Source organism: Phyllobates terribilis, unplaced genomic scaffold (assembly GCF_046119375.1).
Source record: "Phyllobates terribilis strain yellow unplaced genomic scaffold, ASM4611937v1 Scaffold_98__1_contigs__length_5973952, whole genome shotgun sequence".
NCBI classification, from domain to species: Eukaryota; Metazoa; Chordata; class Amphibia; order Anura; family Dendrobatidae; genus Phyllobates; species Phyllobates terribilis.
In genome coordinates this window covers 1,093,571-1,118,047 of record NW_027362858.1, presented here as the reverse complement: position 1 = coordinate 1,118,047, position 24,477 = coordinate 1,093,571, and the positions used below count along the sequence as shown (strand labels likewise).

The window sequence follows — 24,477 nt, the reverse complement described above, 5'->3', positions numbered from 1 at the left end:
AGGTATTCAGCTGCCGACTCCGAGGAAGAAACTGCTTGTTGTCTGTAGCCTAAAATATATAGTTTTTATTACTAGATGTAAAGAAGAAAACTAAATACTGTAAAAAAAATAAATCTCAAATGTTTCCCTTTAATATCTCCAGTAATTGTATTATTACACAGGATTTTTATGACTTTACATTGGCTCATCATCTTCTCATTCAGGTCTCTACAATATCAGATCCTCTCAGTGAATATCTTCTACATAAGAGAATTTTCATGATTTACCCATCAAACATGGATATGAACAGAGACAAGATGGCTGAGAAAATATTACACCTCACCCTAGAGATCCTCTTCCGTCTTACTGGAGAGGTGAGAGATTCTGATGACGTCACATTACATCATTCTTATCTATGGGAATAACAGATGGACAGAACTGGAGAGGTGAGGACTCTGTAAATGTCTGTAGTGAGATTTATTAATGTGTCTCTCCATAACCAGGATTACACAGTAGTGAAGAAGACCTCTAGTGAGCGCTGTCAGGACCCTGTGTCTGAGGGATGGGGAAGACCACTGAGCCCAATCACAGGGCCTCGACCTCACCCCCTGATACATGAGGACATCAATAACCAGAAGATCCTAGAACTCACCTACAAGATGATTGAGCTGCTGACTGGAGAGGTGACACTGCTGAGAATGCTGGGACATTTTATAGTAAAGCTATCAAGGGATCGGGGGATGACGGTATCATTCTATGTGTCAGGTTCCTATAAGGTGTCAGGACGTCACCGTCTATTTCTCCATGGAGGAGTGGAAGTATTTAGAAAGACACATAGATCTGTACAAGGACATCATGGTGGAGGTTCCCCAGCCCCTCACATCACCAGGTAATAGACAGGACTAAATACACACGGCCTATAATTATCTGTATGTAAAGAATGAATTCAGCCCCTGTATGTGTTTCCTCCAGATCTATCCAGTAAGAGGACAACACCTGAGAGATGTCCCCGTCCTCTTCTTCCACAGGACTGTAAACAAGAAGACCCCAATGTTCCTGAGGATCATCAGGTAGATGGAGAGAAGGTGTCATGAGATCTCCCCTATGATGTGTAGACGGCTGTGAAGGTCTTGTGCTCAGTCTTGTTTTATCCACCAGTATTATATGTTTTATACTTGTGTAATGAGAACGGTGGAGATGGCAGGATTAGAGCCGATCATAGATGTGACTTCTCCGTCTGTCTGTGACTTTTACAATATTTGTTTCAGGGTGAAGATCTGACCCATATTATTACTACAGGGACATATGTGAGAGGTGATGAGCGGTGTAAAAAGGAGATTCCTACATATGACTACCCAGGTGAGTAGTAACCACTAAATGCAGAGAAGTCACAGATTCTTCTCAGTCACCGGCTGTGGCTGGTTTACCAATCATGTAGTCCGGCCATGTCACAAACGTGTGATCACCATTTTGTATCTAGACCAAAACATTCTCCTCCACGAAAAACTTTTCAAATGACTTTGGGCATTGAAACCCCTTTTCTATAGAACTTGCAACTTGGAAGATCCACCTACCCCCTGGGATTAGATGATGCTGACCGTTACCTGTCCAGATCTGTAAACTACAAAGCCAAAAGGCAGTGTACGTAGAAAGTGCTGACAAGTTAGAAAATCACTCACAGAAAAATATTATGATGGCTCTGTAAGAGAAAGCGGAGGGTAATGATGCTGTTGGCTTCCTAGAACCCTGATAACTTATTACACTGTGTGCAGAATTATTAGGCAAATGCATATTTTGATCACATGATACTTTTTATACATGTTGTCCTACTCCAAGCTGCATAGGCTTGAGAGCCAACTACCAATTAAGTAAATCTGGTGATGTGCATCTCTGTAATGAGGAGGGGTGTTGACTAATGACATCAACACCCTATATAAGGTGTGCTTAATTATTAGGCAACTTCCTTTCCTTTGGCAAAATGGGTCAGAAGAGAGATTTGATTGGCTCTGAAAAGTCCAAAACTGTGAGATGTCTTGCAGAGGGAGGCAGCAGTCTTGAAATTTCCAAACTTTTGAAGCCTGATCACAGAACAATCAAAGTTTCATGGCAAATAGCCAACAGGGTCACAAGAAGCAAAAAAAAAAAAAGGTGCAAAATAACTGCCCATGAATTGAGGAAAATCAAGCGTGAAGCTGCCAAGATGCCATTCGCCACAAGTTTTGCCATATTTCAGAGCTGCAACGTTACTGGAGTATCAAAAAGCACAAGGTGTGCGATACTCAGGGACATGGCCGAGGAAAGGAAGGCTGATAAACGACCACCTTTGAACAAGAAACATAAAATAAAACGTCAAGAATGGGCCAAGAAATATCTTAAGACTGATTTTTTCAAAGGTTTTATGGACTGATGAAATGAGAGTGACTCTTGATGGGCCAGATGGATGGGTCAGAGGCTGGATCAGTAAAGGGCAGAGAGCTCCACTCCGACTCAGACGCCAGCAAGGTGGAGGTGGGGTACTGGTATAGGCTGGTATGATCAAAGATGAACTTGTGGGACCTTTTCGGGTTGAGGATGGAGTGAAGCTCCACTCCCAGACCTACTGCCAGTTTCTGGAAGACAGCTTCTTCAAGCAGTGGAACAGGAAGAAGTCGATATCGTTAAAGAAAAAGATGATTTTCATGCAGGACAATGCTCCATCACATGCATCCAACTACTCCACAGCGTGGCTGGCCAGTAAAGGTCTAAAAGAAGAACAAATAATGACATGGGCCCCTTGTTCACCTGATCTGAACCCCATAGAGAACCTGTGGTCCATCATAAAATGTGAGATCTACAGCGAGGGAAAACAGTACACCTCTCGGAACAGTGTCAGGGAGGCTGTGGTGGCTGCTGCACGCAATGTTGATTGAAAACAGATCAAGCAACTGACAGAATCTATGGATGGAGGCTGCTGAGTGTCATCATAAAGAAAGGTGGCTATATTGATCACTAATTATTTTTGTTTTTGCATGTCAGAAATGTTTATTTCTAAATTTTGTGCACTGATATTGGTTTACCTGGTGAAAATAAACAAGTGAGATGGGATTATATTTGGTTTTTATTAAGTTGCCTAATAATTCTGCACAGTAATAGTTACCTGCACAAACAGATATCCTCCTAAGATAGCCAAATCTAAAAAAAAAAAAAACACTCCAACTTCCAAAAATATTAAGCTTGGATATTTATAAGTCTTTTGGGTTGATTGAGAACATAGTTGTTGATCAATAATAAAAATAATCCTCTAAAATACAACTTGCCTAATAATTCTGCACACAGTGTAGATAAATCTGCTCATATGGTCCCTGCAAGACCAGGTCCAGTCTTTATGACCGACAACATTTGTCCAAAATTTTGAAAATGTAGCAATTTTCAAGCTTTGAATCCTTGTGCCCTTAAATCGGAGAGTTAAAATCACAAAATAGTTAATAAATAACATTTTCCACATGTCTAATTTACATCAGCTCGATTTTTGAAGCTGAATCTTTTTTTCTGTTAGGGAGCTATAAGGGTTAAAAGTTAACCAAGTTCTAATTTTTCCACCAAAATTTACAAAACCATTTTTTAGGGACCACATCACATTTGAAGTCACTTTGAGGGGTCTATATGAAAGGAAATACCCAAAAGTGACACCATTCTAAAAACTGTACCCCTCAAGGTGCTCAGAACCACATTCAAGAAGTTTATTAACCCTTCACATGCTTCACAGGAACTGAAGCAATGTGGAAGGAAAAAATGAACATTTAACTTTTCTTGATAAAATGCTTACTTCGGACACAATTTTTTTATTTTCACAAGGGTAACAAGAAAAAATGGACCACAAAATTTGTTGTGCAATTTATCCTAAGCATGCTGATACTCCATATGTGGGGAAAACCACTGTTTGGGTGCACTTCAGAGCTCAGAAGGTAAGGCGTACAATTTACTTTGGTGCAAAATTGGCTGGAATCGAGAGCGGACGCCATGTTCCGTTTGGAGAGTCCCTGATGTGCCTAAACACTGGAAACACCCCACAAACCACAAGTGACCTCCTTTTGGAAACTAGACCCCTCAAAGAATCTATCTATATGTGGGGTGAGCACCTTGAACCGCCAGGTGCTTCACAGAAGTTTATAACGTAGAGCCGTGAAAATGAATCAAATTTTTTTCCTACAAAAATTTACTTTTAGCTCCAATTTTTTTATTTTCACGAGGGTACCAGGAGAAAATGGACCCTTGAGTATGCTGATACCCCATATGTGGGGTAAAACTACGGTTTGGGCGCACAGCAGGGTTCGGAAGGGAAGGAGCACTGTTTGACTTTTTGAATGCAAAAATGGCTGTAATCGAGAGCATAAGTCATTTTGCGTTTGGAGAGCCCCTGGTGTGCCTTTTTGACGGTGTTCGCCAAATGGAATAAATAACGTGACAGTTTTATAGAGCGGGTCGTTCCGGATGTGGCGATACCAATTATGTGTACGTTTTTTGTTTAATTGCAAACGCTGCATTTTGAGTGGCGAAATGGATTTTAGTGATTTGTGTGCATTTTTTTTGTTTTTTTTTTTACATATTTTATTTCACTTTTTTTTTACTTTTTCACTAAGTCCCACTGTGGGACATGTGTAATTTTTACTTTGATCACTGGTCTCATACACTGCAGTACTCCTGTACTGCTGTGTATGAGACCTATCAGTGAGTCATTGACTGCACCTGTGAGATCCAGCTTACTGCTGGATCTCACAAGCCACCGTATGCTGGGATCATCACATGATCTCAGGGTACCCTGGTAACCATCGAGACCAATGATTCACATCGCGGGGGTCCGATGGTTACTAAGGGGATCTTGCGACCCCCTTGTAACCACTTAAATAGCGCTGTCACGATTGACAGCGGTATTTAAAGGATTAATCGGCATCTAAACTGGCCGGGGCTGATACTACAGGATGTGAGCTGTCGTAGACCTGCACCGCTATAAACTTATGTCTCAGTGCAGTGAAAGAGCGGCACTGAGTCATAAGTACCCTTAACTTCCGCCGTAAAAATGTGTTACAGCTGTTGTTAAGGGTTAAACCAAATAACTTCAAACAGAATCGTGATAAAGTATACAAAAAACATTACACCTGTGCCATGATATATCTCTAAGCTGTGCCTGGCTGATGGCTGTAATATACAGTACAGACCAAAAGTTTGGACACACCTTCTCATTTAAAGATTTTTCTATATTTTCATGACTATGAAAATTGTACATTCACACTGAAGGCATCAAAACTATGAATTAACACATGTGGAATTATATACTTAACAAAAAAGTGTGAAACAACTGAAAATATGTCTTATATTCTAGGTTCTTCAAAGTAGCCACCTTTTGCTTTGATGACTGCTTTGCACACTCTTGGCATTCTCTTGATGAGCTTGTCGGCCCTTTTGCCTTCACTCTGCGTTCCAGCTCATCCCAAACCATCTCGATTGGGTTCAGGTCTGGTGACTGTGGAGGCCAGGTCATCTGGTGTAGCACCCCATCACTCTCCTTCTTGGCCAAAAAGCCCTTACACAGCCTGGAGGTGTGTTTGGGGTCATTGTCCTGTTGAAAAATAAATGATGGTCCAACTAAACGCAAACGGGATGGAATAGCATGCCGCTGCAAGATGCTGTGGTAGCCATGCTGGTTCAGTATGCTTTCAATTTTGAATAAATCCCCAACAGTGTCACCAGCAAAGCACCCCTACACCATCACACCTCCTCCTCCATGCTTCAAGGTGGGAACCAGGCATGTAGAGTCCATCCGTTCACCTTTTCTGCGCTGCACAAAGACACGGTGGTTGGAACCAAAGATCTCAAATTTGGACTCATCAGACCAAAGCACAGATTTCCACTGGTCTAATGTCCATTCCTTGCGTTCTTTAGCTCAAACAAGTCTCTTCTGCTCGTTGCCTGTCCTTAGCAGTGGTTTCCTAGCAGCTATTTTACCATGAAGGCCTGCTGCACAAAGTCTCCTCTTAACAGTTGTTGTAGAAATGTGTCTGCTGCTAGAACTCTGTGTGGCATTGACCTGGTCTCTAATCTGAGCTGCTGTTAACCTGCGATTTCTGAGGCTGGTGACTTGGATAAACTTATCCTCAGAAGCAGAGGTGACTCTTGGTCTTCCTTTCCTGGAGCGGTCCTCATGTGAGCCAGTTTCTTTGTAGCACTTGATGGTGTTTGCAACTGCACTTGGGGACACTTTTAAAGTTTTCCCAATTTTTCGCACTGACTTACCTTCATTTCTTAAAGTAATGATGGCCACTCGTTTTTCTTTACTTAGCTGCTTTTTTCTTGCCATAATACAAATTCTAACAGTCTATTCAGTAGGACTATCAGCTGTGTATCCACCTGACTTCTGCACAACACAACTGATGGTCCCAACCCCATTTATAAGGCAAGAAATCCCACTTATTAAACCTGACAGGGCACACCTGTGAATTGAAAACCATTTCCGGTGACTACCTCTTGAAGCTCATCAAGAGAATGCCAAGAGTGTGCAAAGCAGTCATCAAAGCAAAAGGTGGCTACTTTGAAGAACCTAGAATATAAGACATATTTTCAGTTGTTTCACACTTTTTTGTTAAGTAGATAATTCCACATGTGTTATTTCATAGTTTTGATGCCTTCAGTGTGAATGTACAATTTTCATAGTCATGAAAATACAGAAAAATCTTTAAATGAGAAGGTGTGTCCAAACTTTTGGTCTGTACTGTACATTTATTCACGCCTGCAGGAGATGTATTGGAATTGCTCTAGCCCTGAATTCATGGATTCAATCCACGTCATAAATTATATTATCGATCCTAAGGAATTCAGATACAATCTCTCCTGAAATGGGAAGCACTAATACTTTCTTTACTCTTCTGGTCAGGACTCATAGTAGCTCCAACGGTCCACCATAAATGAGTGCAACTCTGGTTTAGTGTTAGAGTTCTCCCCCAAAACATACATTCTTGTTGGGGATATAACGTGTTTTTTTTTTTATTTTCCTATCACCCATGACAGCACCACAACAAGAGAGGGGATCTGCCCTTCAAGAACAGGAAACCTACAGAATAAAAGGGTGGCGCCTCTCCACCACCTCAGTTGGTTCCCTGTCCTTGAGGGGGAATTTTGTTAAAATGACGGCAGAAGAAAGAAGAGAGGATTATTCCCACACCTGGGCCAGTCGGTTTGTAACAGGGCACAGTCTCTGCTGTGGCCTGAATCAGGGAAATGGAAGCGCCGCGGTGGGTCCAAGGGGGCCTGTTCTGTCAGACGGGCGTGAGCAGCAGCCGCACCATTAGCTTTGATGGCTTGGCGGCCACGCATCCCGTTTGCGCAGGCGCAGTACACTACCCAGGAAATTGCGCCCTAAGACGCACACTGGTAAAAAGGAAAAAGAAGTAGCGGAGACCAATGTCTTCTAGCATGTTTCCGGCTACCGTCTTGTACCAGGCTGCACATATGCAGGGCGCGCTAGAAAGCTGTGCCCTGATGACGAGCTTGCCAGAGGAGCGGAGGAGGTGTCCCTGAGCTGTAGCTGGTCCCCCATTTGAAATGGGGTCTGACCGCAGTATGAGTGTGGAACAGCAGCGGGCAGTCGCTTGAGCCTCCAGAAAGGAACAGTCTTGTGACTTGGTCCAGCCTCTTCGTGAATGTTCACCTTGTTTATGGGGCCCTTTCTTTGTTATGGTTACTAGGAAAGGCTTAAGGAAGTTAGCGCAAAACTCAAAAATGGGTGAGTGTGCGCTCTGTAAGACCTCATCTGGTGCTTAAATTTGACTTCAGGACGGAAGCTGGACCTCTAGGCTAAAGTTAGCCACATGTCTGGGCTGCACAGAGTCTCATGATCGGGCTTCAGAGTTTACCACAAAAATGAGGATCAATTTGCTCAGTAAATGTTAAAGTAACACTCAGAGGTTTGGACTGTTGTCCTCCAGTCTGTTTACTCCATCCATAGGACGGCACATTGTGTTAATACAGGACATGGTTTCTGTGAAGGTCTGTTGTCCAGCTGCGTCTCATCAGTTGGCTCCTTCGGGTGGGGCTAGTCTGACAATTGAGAATTATCACCCAAAGTAAAGGTTTATCCTTCATTCAGATGGATTACTCTTTTAATGAAAATCTGAGCGCCTAATAGCGCTTCATAGTGTCTCATAGCACTTCACAATGCCGCATAGCGCTTCATAGCACATCATAGTGCCTCATGGCACATCATAGCATAGCACTTCATTTGCGCTTCACAGTGCCTCATAGCGCATCATAGTGCTGCATAGCGCCTCATAGTGCTTCATAGTGCCTCGTGGCACATCATAGCATAGTGTATCATAGTGTTTCATGGCTCTTCATAGTGCCTCATGGCACTTCATAGCTATTCATAGCGCCTCATGGCTTTTCATAGCGCCTCATGGCTCTTCATAGCGCCTCATGGCATATCATAGCGCCGCATAGCATATCATAACATATCATAGTGCCTCATAGCATATAATAGTGCCTCAAGACACATCATAGTGCCTCATGGTGCCTAATAGTGCATTCATAGTGCCTCATAGCACCTGTTAGTACCTCATAGTGCCTCATAGCGCTTCACAGTGCCTGTTAGTACCTCACGGTGCTTCATAGTGCCCCTGTGCCTTGTAGTGCCTCGTTGCCTCATAGCTCATAGTCCCTCATTGTAAAGGTACTGGTTGCACAACTAAGTTTATGTCTGACAAAACCAAGTTCAGCCACTGTTAACTGTGCATGGCAAGCTTATAGAATTCAAGGGGAAAAATATTCTAGCCTCTATTTGAGACAGAGGGTGGCAGTATTCCTGGCTGTTGCTCAGCTGACTCAGTGGAATGCTGGTTGGATGATGTCTTGGGAAAGGCAGGTGACAATAAGAGCGCTTCCTTAGTTTTGCAGGTCAATAATAAACCTTGTAGGGTTTCACTCTCAAAGGTAGGAGGCATCGCATAGTGCTCATACAGCCATTCTGGGTTTGGTCCAAACAAGTGCAGTTTTATTTCTTTTACAGGTTGCACGGAAGTCATAAATATAATATTTCTGGCCTTGTACAAGCGCTGACTAAATAGGACAGACCCTGACTACTCATATACAGCTCAGCTAGCCCAGCTTGATCAAACAAAACAGCATTTATCCAGGGCAACCACTGATGCTTGCATACTCCGCTCAGGTGGAGCCTGGCCTGTATCTCTGTTTAGTTCCAAGACACATATAGTCTGCTCTGCTTTTCAGCAGTCTGACTAAGATGAATGCCTAGCCTGCTCTGGTGCTTAGCTCTTCAGGCGCCCTAATCAAGACCTGTAAAGCTATTATTTAACCCAGCTCTACCTGGGTTTACTACAACCGGAAAGGGCTGTACAGATTCTTGAGAGTTAGATCATTTGAAATTGACTCTATAAGATCTGCTATTAAATCTGTAGTGCCAGATTGCTATATAGTAGTCTAGCAGTTAAAGAAGGTATACAATCAGGTTCCAATTCACATGAAACATCAAATTTCCTGAGGATCCTGGCATAAAATGAGGATTTAGGCTTTCAGTTTGTGTCCTTCCCTTCAGATGTCAATGAGCCTTAAGGCTTTATCGAGACTTATAGTAGTTAGGACAACTCTCATATTGAAGGAAGAGGCATTGGCAATAGGTTACCTCAACTATTTTGGGATTATGGGCAGATCCATTGAGTGCTGCAGAACTCACTGGGCAGTGAGCCAGAGTTGTGGTCTCCCAAGGGAGAATAAGGAGTCCTGTTAAATGTCAAAATTAATAAGCAGTCTGGCCACAACTCTAAACAAGGCAATATTGCTGTTAATAACTCTAATCTCCTACATTCCATATGTAGCATGGTCACAGGTATATACCCGTGTGTTGCCTCTAAAGATCCGGTTCCTCTAACCTAAAGAAGCTTTAGCCAGTATATAAGAAAGCTCCATTCATCTATACATGGTCACCATGTAAAGATCTTGTCATACAACAGAGGAGCTTTAGCTTACATAAACCAGTATAGAGGAACTCGGCCAAGATCTCTAATGACACTGTCTAATCAGTTCGGATGGCGAAGTCTCACCTTTTATCTTTAACAGCACCTCATATAAAGGGGAAGAGAATTAAAAGTGGACATTTTGAGCTGTATACAGCTGAAACAGTGTCCAACCTTCAAAGAAGTATGGAATTTGAAAGTGAGCTTTGGATCTAGGCCCATTTCCAGTCCAAAGATGGCACTCTGGTATCTGAATCCAGTGCTTACGGCTCTAACAAGCCTTCGCTTGAACACATGGATTCAAGGTCTTCACATTAAAGACTATTATCCCGGTGGCTCTGACTTGAGCATGGTAAGTTAGTGACATTCAAGCTTTTGTCGGTTAATCCTCTATTTATACAGATCCTAGAATATAGGCTGGTTCTGGAACCAGCCTATCTTCCCAAGATGGCTTCCAATTTCCAAAGAAATCAGGAAATTGTGCACCGGATGTCCCCATCAAGCAATATGTAAGGTTGTGATTCAGTCTTCACCTTGCACCTTCTAAAGACACTATAGGCTTGATCTGGAATCTTCTGCTGTCCTTTCCTTTAGGAAAAGGGTTCTACAGGCTGTGGTCCCACCCTAACGTTAAAGTTTCTCTGTAAATCTCTCGTTGTGGTGCTGTCATGGGTGATAGGATAACACTAAATTACTTACTGGTAATTTGTTTTTCCTGAGCCTATGACAGCATCCTTATATTCCCTTTCGTCACTGGTAGAGGATGATCACTTCATTTCCTTCGTGGTGTTTGATTCACGCGGTGTGTAGGAGGAAAAATCATGGGGTATATAACTATTAAGTAGTGTCCTCTCATACTCTGTAAACAACTGAGATGGTGGAGACATGCCGCCCTTTTATTCTGTAGGTTTCCTGTCCTTGAAGGGTGGATTCCCTCTCTCGTTGTGGGGCTGTCATGGGCTCAGGAAAATCACATTACCGGTAAGTAATTAGTGAGACACATACTCCAATTACCCGAGAGAGGTTTCACCACTAGTTACTCTTTTTTTTTTCAATAGATGTGTTATTGCCTATTGTCAGGAAAACTTGCCGGCCGGTGGGTGCCGCTCTCTGGCGCCCTCTTACCTCTCAGGTCAGTCAAGGTACTGCACCTAGAGTAAGTAGTGCCAGGAAGCCGCCACCAGCGGGGGAAGACACTGTGGGGTGTTATCCCTTACACGTCACCAATCCGTGACGCCACAATACAGGCACAACTCTCTGGCGCCCCCTCGCCTCTCAGGTCAGTCAAGGTACTGCACCTAGAGCGAGTGGTCGCCGGAGAAGCTGTCCTGTAGCCCACTGGGTATTTGAAGCCCTCTGCAGTGAGGGCGGTATATATATATTTCGCTGGCTGCGCCAGTAATATATATCCACACCTCCGACCGTCACTGCCAGCCTTCCTCAAATCCCCCAGATGGTATGCTGCCACCAGTTCTGGTTTGATACAGCCCGGTGTCAATGGACTTGTATCGGGTCAGGAACCAACCCGGTAGCGTTTATGGCTTCGGGGAGGAGAACGATTACAGAACAAAAGAAACAGAACTATTAAATTTTATATTTGATCCAAAAGGGAGGCAGTGTTCAGGAAAAATATATACATAAGGATGTTACAAAGGGGGCATTAAAATACATAAGCAGATACATAAAATAAAACAAGATAAAGAGTGAAAATTACTTACACTACACGATCACGGAGACGATTCAGTATAGTGGGAGGGGGGGTTCTCTAGATTGCTGTTATTGAACAGGACCCTTTGCGTATAATTCGTATTCCCCCCAGCAATGAGTGCTTCTGTCTTCCCCCTAGATTACTTTATACCTAAGGAGAGACCTGGCCACACGCCCCTTGCGGTGACATCATGTGGGCCGGTCTTCAGCCTGTAGATTTTTATTAGAAATGCTGACTTTTGCGATAACTCATCACCCGTTAATCGCAGAAGCTCGCAACATACGCCATATTTTCCCTCATGATTTTATCTTTCTTTTGATATCACGTATCCCAGAGCTGCAGTCTACTATTCGGGTGTTTTTGCGCTGCAGCTCCCTGATTGTGATTACAGCCGTGGAAAAATACCTGCATATTCTGGGGCTGTTTTGGTCACTACCCATTTGGGTCTCGTTATTGTCGGACCTATGGAACTCATATTATTTCATAACTAATATCGGAGTCAGTGAGTCTGCAAATTCCCCTTTGAAGCTCGGGGAAGACCCTTCACAGTTACACACAAATTAGGGAAATCTGCATTTTAAGTACCTCCTGCGTCTTTCAGGGACAAGAGGCCTGCTTCCTAGCGAAGTTTTCACACTTCTTCCCTGGCCGTGTGTGAATAACTATTTATCAGTCGTGCATTAATTGGGGCTTTTGTGCTGAGCGGAAAGGGAATAAGGGAGGGGGTTGTACATGTGTGTCACGCAGATGGAGGGACATTTTCCTGATATTAATATTTTATAATATTCCTGACACCTATAGTCAAAGTTTTGCCCATCATCCTTTAATCCCTCTACTTGGATCAGGACTTACACCGAGGCCCCTAGGCTTGGACTACGGTGTTGCCTGCTGTTCTGTGGAGTTTGATGACAAGAAGAATTGTCAGGTAGCTGAGTCAGAACCAGGAGGGTAGAGAAGATACAAAATCAGAAGACACAAGAGTAGTCGGTAAACGGTCTGGGATCACAAGAAAAAACAAAATACACAAGCCGAAAGCTGAGTACAGAGGACTGAACCAGAGGAGAACAAGGCTGTATCTAAGAGCTTCCGGTAATATGCTTTGAGATTTAGTAGGGTGTGGTGCTTTCTGTTTGGGTTAAGTAAAGAGCTTATTTGACTTTGGAAGAGCAGATTTTTCTGGGTTGGTTCATGGAAGCCATGTTGCTTTTCAAGAGCCTAAGAGCCACTAATGATGTGGAAACCTTTGTTTTTCCATTGAAAGATGATGGACCTGAGTGAGGGCTTGCTTTTTGTGAGATGAATAGAAGGTTTTATTGGTATCATTTTTGTCTACATATCATTGTTTGGATTTTTATTCCATATTTGGGAGGCAGAATGAACAAACAGTTGAAAACCACGCTCTACTGGTTCATGCTATGAGGTTTTCTATTAGACTGTGCACTGTCATTGTCTTGGTGAATATTCATTATTTTTATATAACTTGCCATTTCTACCGATACTTTAAGTAAAAATGTTCAAAAATATAAATTTCAAGAATATTTTATTCAAAAATAATATATTTTTTTTACTTAGCAGATGACTGTGCCAGGAGATCAGAGGGACAGCTGACATCCTCAATTTTCAAATCAGATGATCTTGATATCCCACAGGATATAATTGAAGTGAATCCCATTACTCCAGATATACCATCATCCCTTCACAGCAAAGATCTGTCTCATCCTTTGAAACAGGTCCTAACTTTTGATTCATTACAGACTACTAAGGAAAATCAAAGTCACAAAATAAGCATTAAAAAACGAACTACTCCTAAAGCTAAGAAGCCATTTTCACTGTCAGAATATGGAAATAGCTTTCTCCTCAAAAAATCTTTTCTTAAACATCAAAAAATTCAGACAGCAGAGAAAATATTTTCTTGTTTCAAGTGTAGGAAATGTTTTAACCAGAAATCAAATCTTGTTAGTCACCAGAGAACTCACACAGGGGAGAAGCCTTTTTCATGTTCAAAATGTGCAAAATGTTTTAACTGGAAATGGAGTCTTGTTCTACACCAGAGAACTCACACAGGGAAGATGCCTTTTTCATGTTCAGAATGTGGGAAATGTTTTAACCAGAAATCAAATTTTGTTAAGCACCAGAGAACTCACACAGGGGAAAAGCCTTTTTCCTGTTCAGAATGTGGAAAATGTTTTACACAGAAATCACATCTTGTTATACATCAGAGAACTCACACAGGGGAGAAGCCTTTTTCATGTTCAGAATGTGGGAAATGTTTTAACCGGAAATGGAGACTTGTTATACACCAGAGAACTCACACAGGGGAGAAGCCTTTTTCATGTTCAGAATGTGGGAAATGTTTTAACCGGAAATGGAGACTTGTTACACACCAAAGAACTCACACAGGGGAGAAGCTTTTTTCATGTTCAGAATGTGGGAAATGTTTTAACCAGAAATCAAATCTTGTTAGTCACCAGAGAACTCACACAGGGGAGAAGCCTTTTTCATGTTCAAAATGTGCGAAATGTTTTAACTGGAAATGGAGTCTTGTTCTACACCAGAGAACTCACACAGGGAAGATGCCTTTTTCATGTTCAGAATGTGGGAAATGTTTTAACCAGAGATCAAATTTTGTTAAGCACCAGAGAACTCACATGGGGGAAAAGCCTTTTTCATGTTCAGAATGTGGGAAATGTTTTAACCAGAAATCAGATGTGGTTAAGCACCAGCGAACTCACACAGGCGAAAAGCCTTTTTCCTGTTCAGAATGTGGAAAATGTTTTACACAGAAATCAACTCTTGTTATACATCAGAGAACTCACAAAGGGGAGAAGCCTTTTTCATGTTCAGAATGTGAAAAATGTTTTAGCCGGAAGTGGAGACTTGTTATACACCAGAGAACTCACACAGGGAAAATGCCTTTATCCTGTTCAGAATGTGGGAAATCTTTTAACCAGAAATCAATTCTTGTTACACATCAAAGAACTCACACAGGAGAGAAACCTTTCTCATGTTCAGAATGTGGGAAATGTTTTGCGACTACATCAAATCTTTTTAGTCACCAGAGAATTCACACAGGGGATAAGCCTTTTTCATGTTCAGAATGTGGGAAATGTTTTACAGAGAAGTCAAGTCTTATCAAACATCAGAGAATTCACACAGGGGAGAAGCCTTTTTCATGTTCAGTATGTGGGAAATGTTTTAACCAGAAAGCGCATCTTGATAGACATCAGAGAAGTCACACAGGAGAGAAGCCTTTTTTATATTCTTAATGTGGAAAAAGTTTTACTTGGAAAGACACACTTTTAGCAAGAAAAAAACTTGCTAATAAATGAGTGCGTCCTATAGACTGGAGGTAGCTTCCTATGACTGAGAACAATGAGACAATGTCCTTTCTGATCAGTGAGAGAACTGCTCTCTCGTCCGGCCCCACAGTTATCTAACTGATTGGTGCAGAGCAGGAAAGTAAGGTACCGGGACCTGCACAGAGGCTGCACATCCTTAGTGAGCAGCTGAAGAACCTTTCACCTGACTAGCTTAAAGACCTTTGAGATCATGTAACACTGTTTTACATATTTTCAAAATTGTCAGGTTCAGTTATGAAATGAGCCCTTTCTTAATGATTTTCACTTCCTGAATTCAAATTGCATGATAAAAAAATTTAGTTGTCTCTTGTTTCTATATCAAAGAGTTTTCCTTTTGTTGCTGCTTATTTATTTTTACTTTTATGCGTTATATATTATTAATGCATAAAAGTATCAGTACTTTGAAATATTATTTTTTGTAAATATACAGATGCTGAATATTTTATGACAGTTTTCTGATATTTATTTAGAGGAAACTTAGCAACAATTTGGATAACTAAAACATGTCTAAACACTATTGCGAATTATAAACAGTTGCAGAAATTGCTCTACAAAAATTAGTCCTCATTCAATGACAGCTCTTTTTTGCTTGTTTCTTGTACTCCTGCATCGGATCATCTCTTACAATTGTGCAGCAGTAATCTGCAAGGATTGATGCATTCATTTTTCCTTGATATCTTTTCTCCATAGCCACAATATCTTGGTTAAATCTCTCACTGTGCTCGTCGTTCACTTCTCCTCCTTGTCCTACAACAAATGAAGAAACTCCTCATCTTGAAGAAGCTTACGAATCTGAGGTCCAATAAAGACGACTCCTTTTATCTTTGCTTCACTTAAAATTGGAAATTTATCGATGAGATGCATGAATGCTTTTACATTTTTATCCATTGCCTTTAGAAAGTGCTTCAACAGGCCCAACTTGATAAGATTTTGTTACCACCATTACCTAGGTGGATCAACAACTTCTGGATGCAGGACAGTTTTACTCCCTTGCTGAAGTGAATGTCAGAGAGGCCGGTCTCTTTTATTGTAGTGATATTTTTTGCACGACTATCCCACTTACACAGAAAGCAGCAATACTTTTGTGTATCCGCCATGAAGACTAAGTAGGTGGGCAACCACCTTAACGGCATGTGAGAACAAGCAGATGGAGAAGCTCCTGTCGAGCATCTAGCTATTTATCAAATATAGGACCCGACGATCATCCTGAAAATAGCTATCTATCTACCGGATAACTTTGAGTATGGAGGTACTTTGCTCCAGGGAAAAACAAAATAACCAGAAAAAGCCACAGAAAGACAGCGGGAGAAGCAGGCTTTCAGCTCCAAAATGACACCACGCTTGTCATGCTGGAGACAGATGGAGGTGGGAAGTGGTGGCCAGGCTGGAGCAATTTGCCCGCACACAAATACAGGTCTCAGCAGATGACAGTGACCTTATAGCAGCTACCCCGCACCTGTGCATGGCCTCCAGAGCAGAGAAGTTGGATGAGGGGGAGATGGGAGAGGGATCCAGATTGATGGAGGGTCGAAATCTGCATGTGACAGAGTACTCGTTGCCCCACGGTCTAATTTGTGCCATTAGGACATACAGGTACCTGAGGAACCTACTTTAAAAGATGTTTTCATGGCAGAGGTACATGGAGAGGATTTACAATCTGCTTTGAATGTACATTTTGGTGGTCTTAAAGTGCACCTGTCAACAGGATTGTGCTTAGCAAACCACATACACTGTAAGGTGGGCGCTGTTATAGTGAGTAAAATGATTCCTTTGTTGATGAAATCCATCCAGCATTTTTTTTATAATCTTTACTTTCATTTCTGACATAATGATATGCATGTGCTCTCATTATGTATTCATGTATGCCTATCTCTGCCTTGTGACAGGTCATTGTGCTTTCAGTGACCTGCCTACTATTTTACATACTGACTGTGTAATTTGTGTCACAAAGTGAAATTTACATTCCCCAAAATGGCCGCGGCGGCCAGCGCATGCGCAGTAGCATCTCTTGTTTGCCAAGAAATGCTACTGTGCATGCCAGGGCGCCATTTTGCTTTTGGAAAAATAATTTGGGTGCAGCAATATGGCACCGCACATGCGCAGTAGCATCTCTCGGCAACCGAGAAATGCTACTGCGGAAGCGCGGGGGCCATGTTGCTGCAGGAAAATTTATTTTTCCTCTAGCAAAATGTTTTCGGGTACTGTCTGCAAATTGAGTTTTTGGTTCTGGCTTATATCCTAAGTTATGTGATAAGGCTCGTTAAAGGGTCACTATTGACTTTTAGAATTGCTACTTCCTGCAGATGGCACTCGAGTTCTGGTCCTCTTCCTCTCTGAAGAGACAATTTGCACAGTCAGTACGTAAAATAGTAGGCAGATCACTGAAAGTACAGTGACCTGTCACAAGGCAGAGATAGGCATACATTAATAGGTAATGAGAGCACCAGAGCACATGCATATCATTATGTCAGAAATGAAAGTAAAGATTCTAAAAGAACCGCTGGACGGATTTCATCAACTGTACTCAGTATAATGGCACCCACCGGTCAGTGTATGTGGTTTACTAAGCACAATCCTGCTGACAGGTGCGCTTTAAAGATGAGATAGCAGGTATACAACACAAACTGCAGAAAATAGAGCAGGAGCAGAGTCGGCGCCATTGAAGATCAGATTGCCTATAGAAGCAATGAGAGCAGGTTTGCAGCACAGCAAATATCAGCACTTCTGGCGAAAACAGATGACCTTGAAATAGATCCAGGCTCAGTAATATACCACTTATTGGTGTGCCTAAAAAACTAGAAGGCTCTTCTCCTACTGAATTCTTTGACAACTTGCTGAAATTAATAATAGGGCTTGAAACCTTAACCCACCCCTATAGGCTGTAGAATGAGTTCATAGTGTACCTATAGCGCCCCGAGGGTTCGGTTGCTACAGGGGTATTGCACCTCAACCAGAGGTGTGATATTCCACTCCCAGGTAAGGATGGAGTGTGGACCAGGGCTCAGTTAGCTGCATACACACACTCACCCCATTTCCGGGGGACAGCTCGACGGTGCTCCCATTTATGCAGGCACAACTGACCATGTCCCTGGCTGGAGTGGAGAGGGGGAAGAGAACCCAGTGATGTAGGAGCAGAAGGGGACGGTTTCTGGAGCATAGTAAGGAGCTCATTGGGTGCAGGTCACCTGAGCTCAGACACAGAGAAGCAGATAAAAGGTGGGAGCCATCTTAGTCAGGAAATAAGAAGTCGAGTCAGTGGGTTCAGAAGGGAGAGAGAGCTGACAGGGAGCCGAGGCTCAGCTCCACGAGGCAGGCCTAGAGAGAAGGCCGGGGCCAGAGAGGAGAAGAGAAGAAGGAGAAGGAAGGAAGGAGAAGAGACAGAGGAGTAGAAAGGCTCCAGAAACAAGAAGGCAGAAGGGACCCTAAGAGAGCAGAACGGACAGCAACCGTTGCAAACCCGCGTTATATCGGGTGAAGGGTCAGGCTGTGGAAGGGTACCGGATTCCCAAGTTGGTGGAGGTAAATCATCCCTCAGCCAAGAACTGGAGATCGTGATCATTTATTGGTGCGACCCCCCCCCGCCAAACCTGCTAGGAAGGCACCATATAGGATAGCGGGAAGCGGAGGCTAACGCTTACCCGACACGGTCCACGGTAGTTGGACAGAAGTTTGGTCACTGGTGGGGCACGAGAGGCCAGAGAAAGGACAGAAGGGGGTCCTGTGCCATACTCCTGAATTGCCTGGGGGTTGACCCAGCTCTTCACATGGTGGACGCAGCACGGCTTGGGCAGTCATTGCTGACAGAAGTGACATGGATAACAACTGTGAGTAAAAACCCTGGACTGCACCATTGGACTCAGTGTGATCTTTGCTGCGCCTACACCATCACCCCCAGCATCCACCTATACTGCCCTGAGGCTACACTCTTCCCATGGGGAGTTATCCTACCCCTGTGCTGCACACCAACACCAGCCTCAGCGGTCTGCCTTGCAGCGGCGGTTATCTCTGACTGCAATCCACGGGTGGCGTATTCGGACATTCAAAACACTGATAAATAGACTGCCACAATTTGGTCTGACCACCCTGAGCCACGGGATCGGGTTGCCACTACTACCCACATCAGCACCGTACACCAGAAGGCCCGGTTCCGGGGACCCCACGGCCCAGGGGGCGAGTCATACCGACCCGTACTCTTCCTCCTGGGCTTCCACCAAGACTTGTGCTGGCTAAAATTGTACACTACCGGGACAAAGATATTATCCTGCGGCAGGCAAGGGATCACCCAGCTCTAACGATTAATAGATCCAAAATCTAGATCTTTCCAGATTATTCTATAGAAGGGCCGAAACAAAGAGGCAGATTCCTTGATATCAAAAACATCTGAGAGATCTGCACGTTCTATATTCAATGATATACCCTGCCAAGTTAAGGGTGGTAGCCGAAGGTACTGTACACTTTTTTTCAAGATTCAAAAGAAGTCCTTCACTAGCTGGATTTGAATGAGAGGCAAATACACTGGGATCAAATTTGGGATGCTACAAGTTGAAGATCTTGTGGTATAAATGCTAATTCTTTAAAAACACGATGATTCGTGAGTATATGGGAATAAGTGTGTTGCTGCTTGTTGGACAGTTCTTTACAAATGTTTTTTTCCTCAGGTTCTATTATGATTATATCGCAGTTTTTATGCCTGATTGGGGTTGAATTATCCCCGAGGAGCCTTACATTCTAGGCGGGATTCTCCCATACGTTCAAAAGTGACTGAGCCACCATTTTTTCTACTTTAAAAGAGACCGCTATGGAAATACTTTGCCCAGTCTCTCACCTGGAAAAAAGGTGTTTTATATCTGCCTTTTGGGGTTGGGGTTTTATGGGGATGGGGGTCTCTTTTTTTTTGGGGGGGGGGTATGTTTTATATTGTTGACAATCTTGTAGTGTGTGCTTAACTAGCTATGTAAAACGTAAATGCTCTGCTAATAGGATATTGGAAACAACATATGTACTACATTAAATATGGCGGGGTTGGTGAAATTAATTAGTTGGAATGTGAGGGGTCTTTCTTCTAGTGTTAAAAACGGCAATCTTTCAGTATCTTTAAACAGAAAAACCTGCTCTGATTTGTCTGCAAAAACCACATCTAAAGTCTGAGAAACTTCATCTGCTAAACAAGAAGTGGTTACAGCCGACTATCACTCCACGCACTCTACTAGATATGTCACTAGATATGTTTGTTCTGTAAGTTATTACTAAATCTCTATTAATAATCTATCTACATACCACCACTATATTCCAGTAGAATCATACATAAAATTCTCAGTATTATTTCCGGCTTCTTGCAAATCCCCTATATTATAATAGGGGACTTTAATAATATACCGGACTCTCTCTGGGATAGAGGGAGACATGAAGCCAAGAGGGTAGAAAGCAATTGTACCCCTTTTGGTCAGTTACTTAAGGAGACAGTTATAATTAATCTTTGGAGAGTCCGTCATCCTAATGTATACCAATACTCCTACTTTTCGTCCACATTCTCTTTGTGGAGAATGGATTTGTCTCTTGGAAATGAATGGATGCCGGGTCTTATATCTGACATCAGCTCCTGCGCAGAGCGCTATCCCATCATTCTCCTCTGTGTCTCCCTAAGCTTAATCCCCCAGTGCAGTACAGACCTACAGGGAAATTAACCCCTTTATGTTGCAAGTTATAGACCTTAAGGGGAAAATTGATGGAAAACTAAAGGAGAATCTTGTGATTAATAAAAATACAACTTCTATTTTCTATGTATGGGAAGCCATGAAGGCCGACCTTAGAGGAATATTTATAACAGAAATCTCAGCAGCTGAATCCCGAACTAAGCAGCAGGATCCATTGGTGTTTCAGGAGTTGGGAGATAGAGAGTGCGATGATTACAGATCCAACGCCGGCTGCGCAAAACAGGCTGAAAGCAGCTCAGGACCTGCTGAATCAGGGAACATTGCAGCTGCAGGAAGGAAGAAGATGTTTCACAAGACGCAATATTGTGAAGAGGGAGATAAAGCAGGTCACTTATATCTGTGATAGCTGCCGCCCAGAGGGACTCCGCCTTTATATCCAGTCTACAGACTAGGGAGGGTCAGGGGCGGACACAGACTGTAGTGGGCCCCTGTGCAAGAAATTTTTGGGGGCCCCCCCCTGCGCTTCATAAGACAACAAAGTTATGTAAACATAACCCCCCCATGTGCATCTCTCGCCCTCCCATGTGCAGCGCTCATCCCCCCCATGTGCAGCTCACTCCCCCGGTGCATCTCTCACCCCCCCCCCGTGCATCTCCCACCCCCCCGTGCATCTCTCATCCCCCCCCCATGTGCATCTCTCATCCCCCCCATGTGCATCTCTCATCCCCCCCATGTGCATCTCTCATCCCCCCCACTCCTAGTTAATTAATTGTATTTAAAACAAATAAAACTTGTTATACTTACCCCCATGCGATCCCTGCAGAATCCTGGCGCTCGTCCACGTCGCTGCCACCAGGCTCTCCTGACGTTCGGCCATGTGACGGTGCCACATGCATAGCCATCAGCTTTTGTTTTGGCCAAAAGATTTTTAAAGCCGCCACCACGATAAGGTAGACTCTTCTGGCCGGGCCCTACTCTAACCTATTAAAATTTTCTTAAAATATCCAATACTCTTTTTAGATATATTTTTATTTAGTTTTCTTTAAGGGAATGTGTCATATACATTTTTTTTTTTAAATGACCAATAATACGACATACAGGGAATACCGCCACACCATGACCAGACCACATATTACCACAACATAGTGACCGAATAATACCACACAGAAGGGAGAAAAACTGTCACACCATGACCAGACCACATATTACCACCACATTACTAATATTACCACCACATTACTAATATTACCATAAGTGTCATTATACACGGGAGCTCTATACATGGTATGTATAATGTAAGTGTCCAGGTAATCTAGTGATCACCAGTGACATTATACACAGGAGCTCTGTATATAGTGTCAGTGTACAGGTAATACAGTGATCACCAGTGACATTATACACAGGAGCTCTGTATATAGTGTCAGTGTACAGGTAATACAGTGATCACCAGTGACATTATACACAGGAGCCCGGTACATAGTATATAGTGTAAGTGTACATGTAATGCACTGACTCACTGGTGACGTCTCTAGGTGAAGTCCTTCAGCTACGCTTTTCTCCTTCATCCAGCACAGACCGCCATCACGTCTTCCAGCCAGGACTCGTCTCTGCATAAAATAGCACAGTTATCTAGAGCACATTCCCCAACTTCTACATTACGCAGCTGAATACAGACGTGCATCCACCATCAATATATGGTTAGTTATTATGCAACCTACCATTCCAAATATAAATTGTAATCCACCACGGTGCCCCCATTAACTGTAAATAGGCACTTAATATATAATTTAATTAGAACCTCTACTCTTTCCGCCAATTTGTTACCAGTTACACTCCTGCATCCGCAACGCTCTCTACTCTATACTTCCTGCTCCCCGCATTCATTATTTACATGCACCCCCTGCCCCAATTCATTATATCATGTCCTGCTCTCCCCACCCCATCATCATTTATCATTTACTGTCCCCCACCCCACATTCATTATGTGCAGCTCATTATCCCCCTACTCTCAATTCCCCCATGTGCAGCTCATTTTCTCCCAATTCCCCCATGTGCAGCTCTCATCTCCCCCATGTGCAGCTCTCACCACCCCACCATGTGCACATCTCTCATCCCCCTCCCCCACATGTGCCCCTCTCTCATCCCCCCCATGTGCACATCTCTCATCCCCCTCCCCCACATGTGCACCTCTCTCATCCGCCTCCCCCACATGTGCACCTCTCTCATCCGCCTTCCCCACATGTGCACCTCTCTCATCCCCCTCCACCACATGTGCATCTCTCACCCCCCCCCCACATGTGCATCTCCCATTCCCCCCACTCCTAGTAAATTGTATTTAAAAAAAAAAAAACTTGTTATACTTACCCCCATGTGATCCCTGCAGAATCCTGGCGCTCGTCCAAATCGCTGACACCAGGTTCTCCTGACTTCCGGTCATGTGACGGCGCCGTCACATGACCAGAAGTCAGGGGAATCATGAAAGCGCTGCCGCAGGAGCGCAGCGCAGCGCTGATATGTCCCGGACCCGGCGCTTAGCATGGGGCCGGGGGCCCCATGAGGAGAGAGACGCACAAGAGGGGGGCCCCCAAGGGGGCCCCTACCGGCTGGGCCCCATACTGGAGTCAGGGCAGTCATGCCCTGATGGCGGCCCTGCTGGAGGCTGGAGGGGCCCCCTCTCCCTCGGGGCCCCCGTTCAATGAACCGTCTGCACGGGCGGTAGTTCCGCCCCTGGGGAGGGTAATGTGGTACAGTCCACAGTGGACATACTGAAAGTGTTGGAGGAATACTATGCAAAGCTGTATACTTCTCTCAGGTTCAACCCTCTGAAGAACAGACCCAGACCTTCCTAGATAGAGCTCAGCTCCCGATCCTTCCTTAGACTCTCAGAATGTATTAGATGAACCGCTAGATGTACAAGAACTAGAATAGGCACTGACATGGGCATACCCATGATCAAAACTAGGGGGGGGGGGCAAGCCATGGTCTTTCAGGTTGTAAAATTTTAAAACGTAAAAGGTGAATGTTTGTAATGCCGCCTCACTTTTGAAGCAGCACTCTAGCATTTTTTTTCAGAGCTGCAGTGGCACTTTAAATATAAGTCTCCTGATCATATAGTTGTCCTCCAATGTTGTCATCCTTTTTCGGCGCTGCCCCAGTCTCGTGGCACCATCTTGTGCTTGTAACTTCTGGCTGGTCAGAAGTTACATCACAAGCTCTCAATACAAGTCTATGAGAGCCAGAACCAGGCCAGAATAAGGCGCTCATAGACTTGTATTGAGTTGTGACCTCTGATGTGCTCCCTGAAACACTGGTGCAGCTCTGGTAGATCACAAACTGCCAGAGACTGATGAGAGCAACGCTGGAAACCGATAAGACACCGGAGGGCGAGTATAAGATGGAGCAGGAGAATTACATTTAGAGCACCAATACAGGTAATCACATATAGAGGCCTCCCTGTAGTGTAATTACATATAGCCTAGAATAATGACGCTGACACTCGGGGTACATGATAATGACACCAACACTCGGGGTACTGATTAATGGCGCTGACACTCGGGATACCGGATAATGGCGCTGACACTGGGGGTACAGGATGACACCGACACTGGGGGTACGGATTAATGGCTCTGACACTCGGGGTGCAGGATAATGACACCGACACTGGGGGTACAGGATGACACCGACACTGGGGGTACAGGATAATGGCGCCGTCATTGGGGGTCCAGGATAAAGATGCCGACACTCGGGGTGCAGGATAATGGTGCCGACACTGGGGGTAC

General features: G+C 43.7%; 1 protein-coding gene across 3 annotated transcripts in view; it reads left to right on the top strand.

The window, feature by feature from the left end:
• LOC141198593 (uncharacterized) overlaps positions 1–16,683 on the top strand; it is a 259,680-nt gene extending 242,997 nt beyond the window's left edge. For 2 of the 3 annotated variants that reach the window (XM_073663015.1, XM_073663016.1), the window contains exons 2-7: positions 204–353; positions 483–662; positions 745–868; positions 952–1,049; positions 1,248–1,338; positions 13,258–16,683. In XM_073663015.1, coding sequence (XP_073519116.1) covers positions 258–353; positions 483–662; positions 745–868; positions 952–1,049; positions 1,248–1,338; positions 13,258–14,951 — 2,283 coding nt within the window. In that variant the 5' untranslated portion in view covers positions 204–257 and the 3' untranslated portion in view covers positions 14,952–16,683. The remainder of the gene's footprint in view (positions 1–203; positions 354–482; positions 663–744; positions 869–951; positions 1,050–1,247; positions 1,339–13,257) is intronic. The other variant, XM_073663017.1, reaches the window with a different exon arrangement.
• Positions 16,684–24,477: the final 7,794 nt, after the last annotated feature.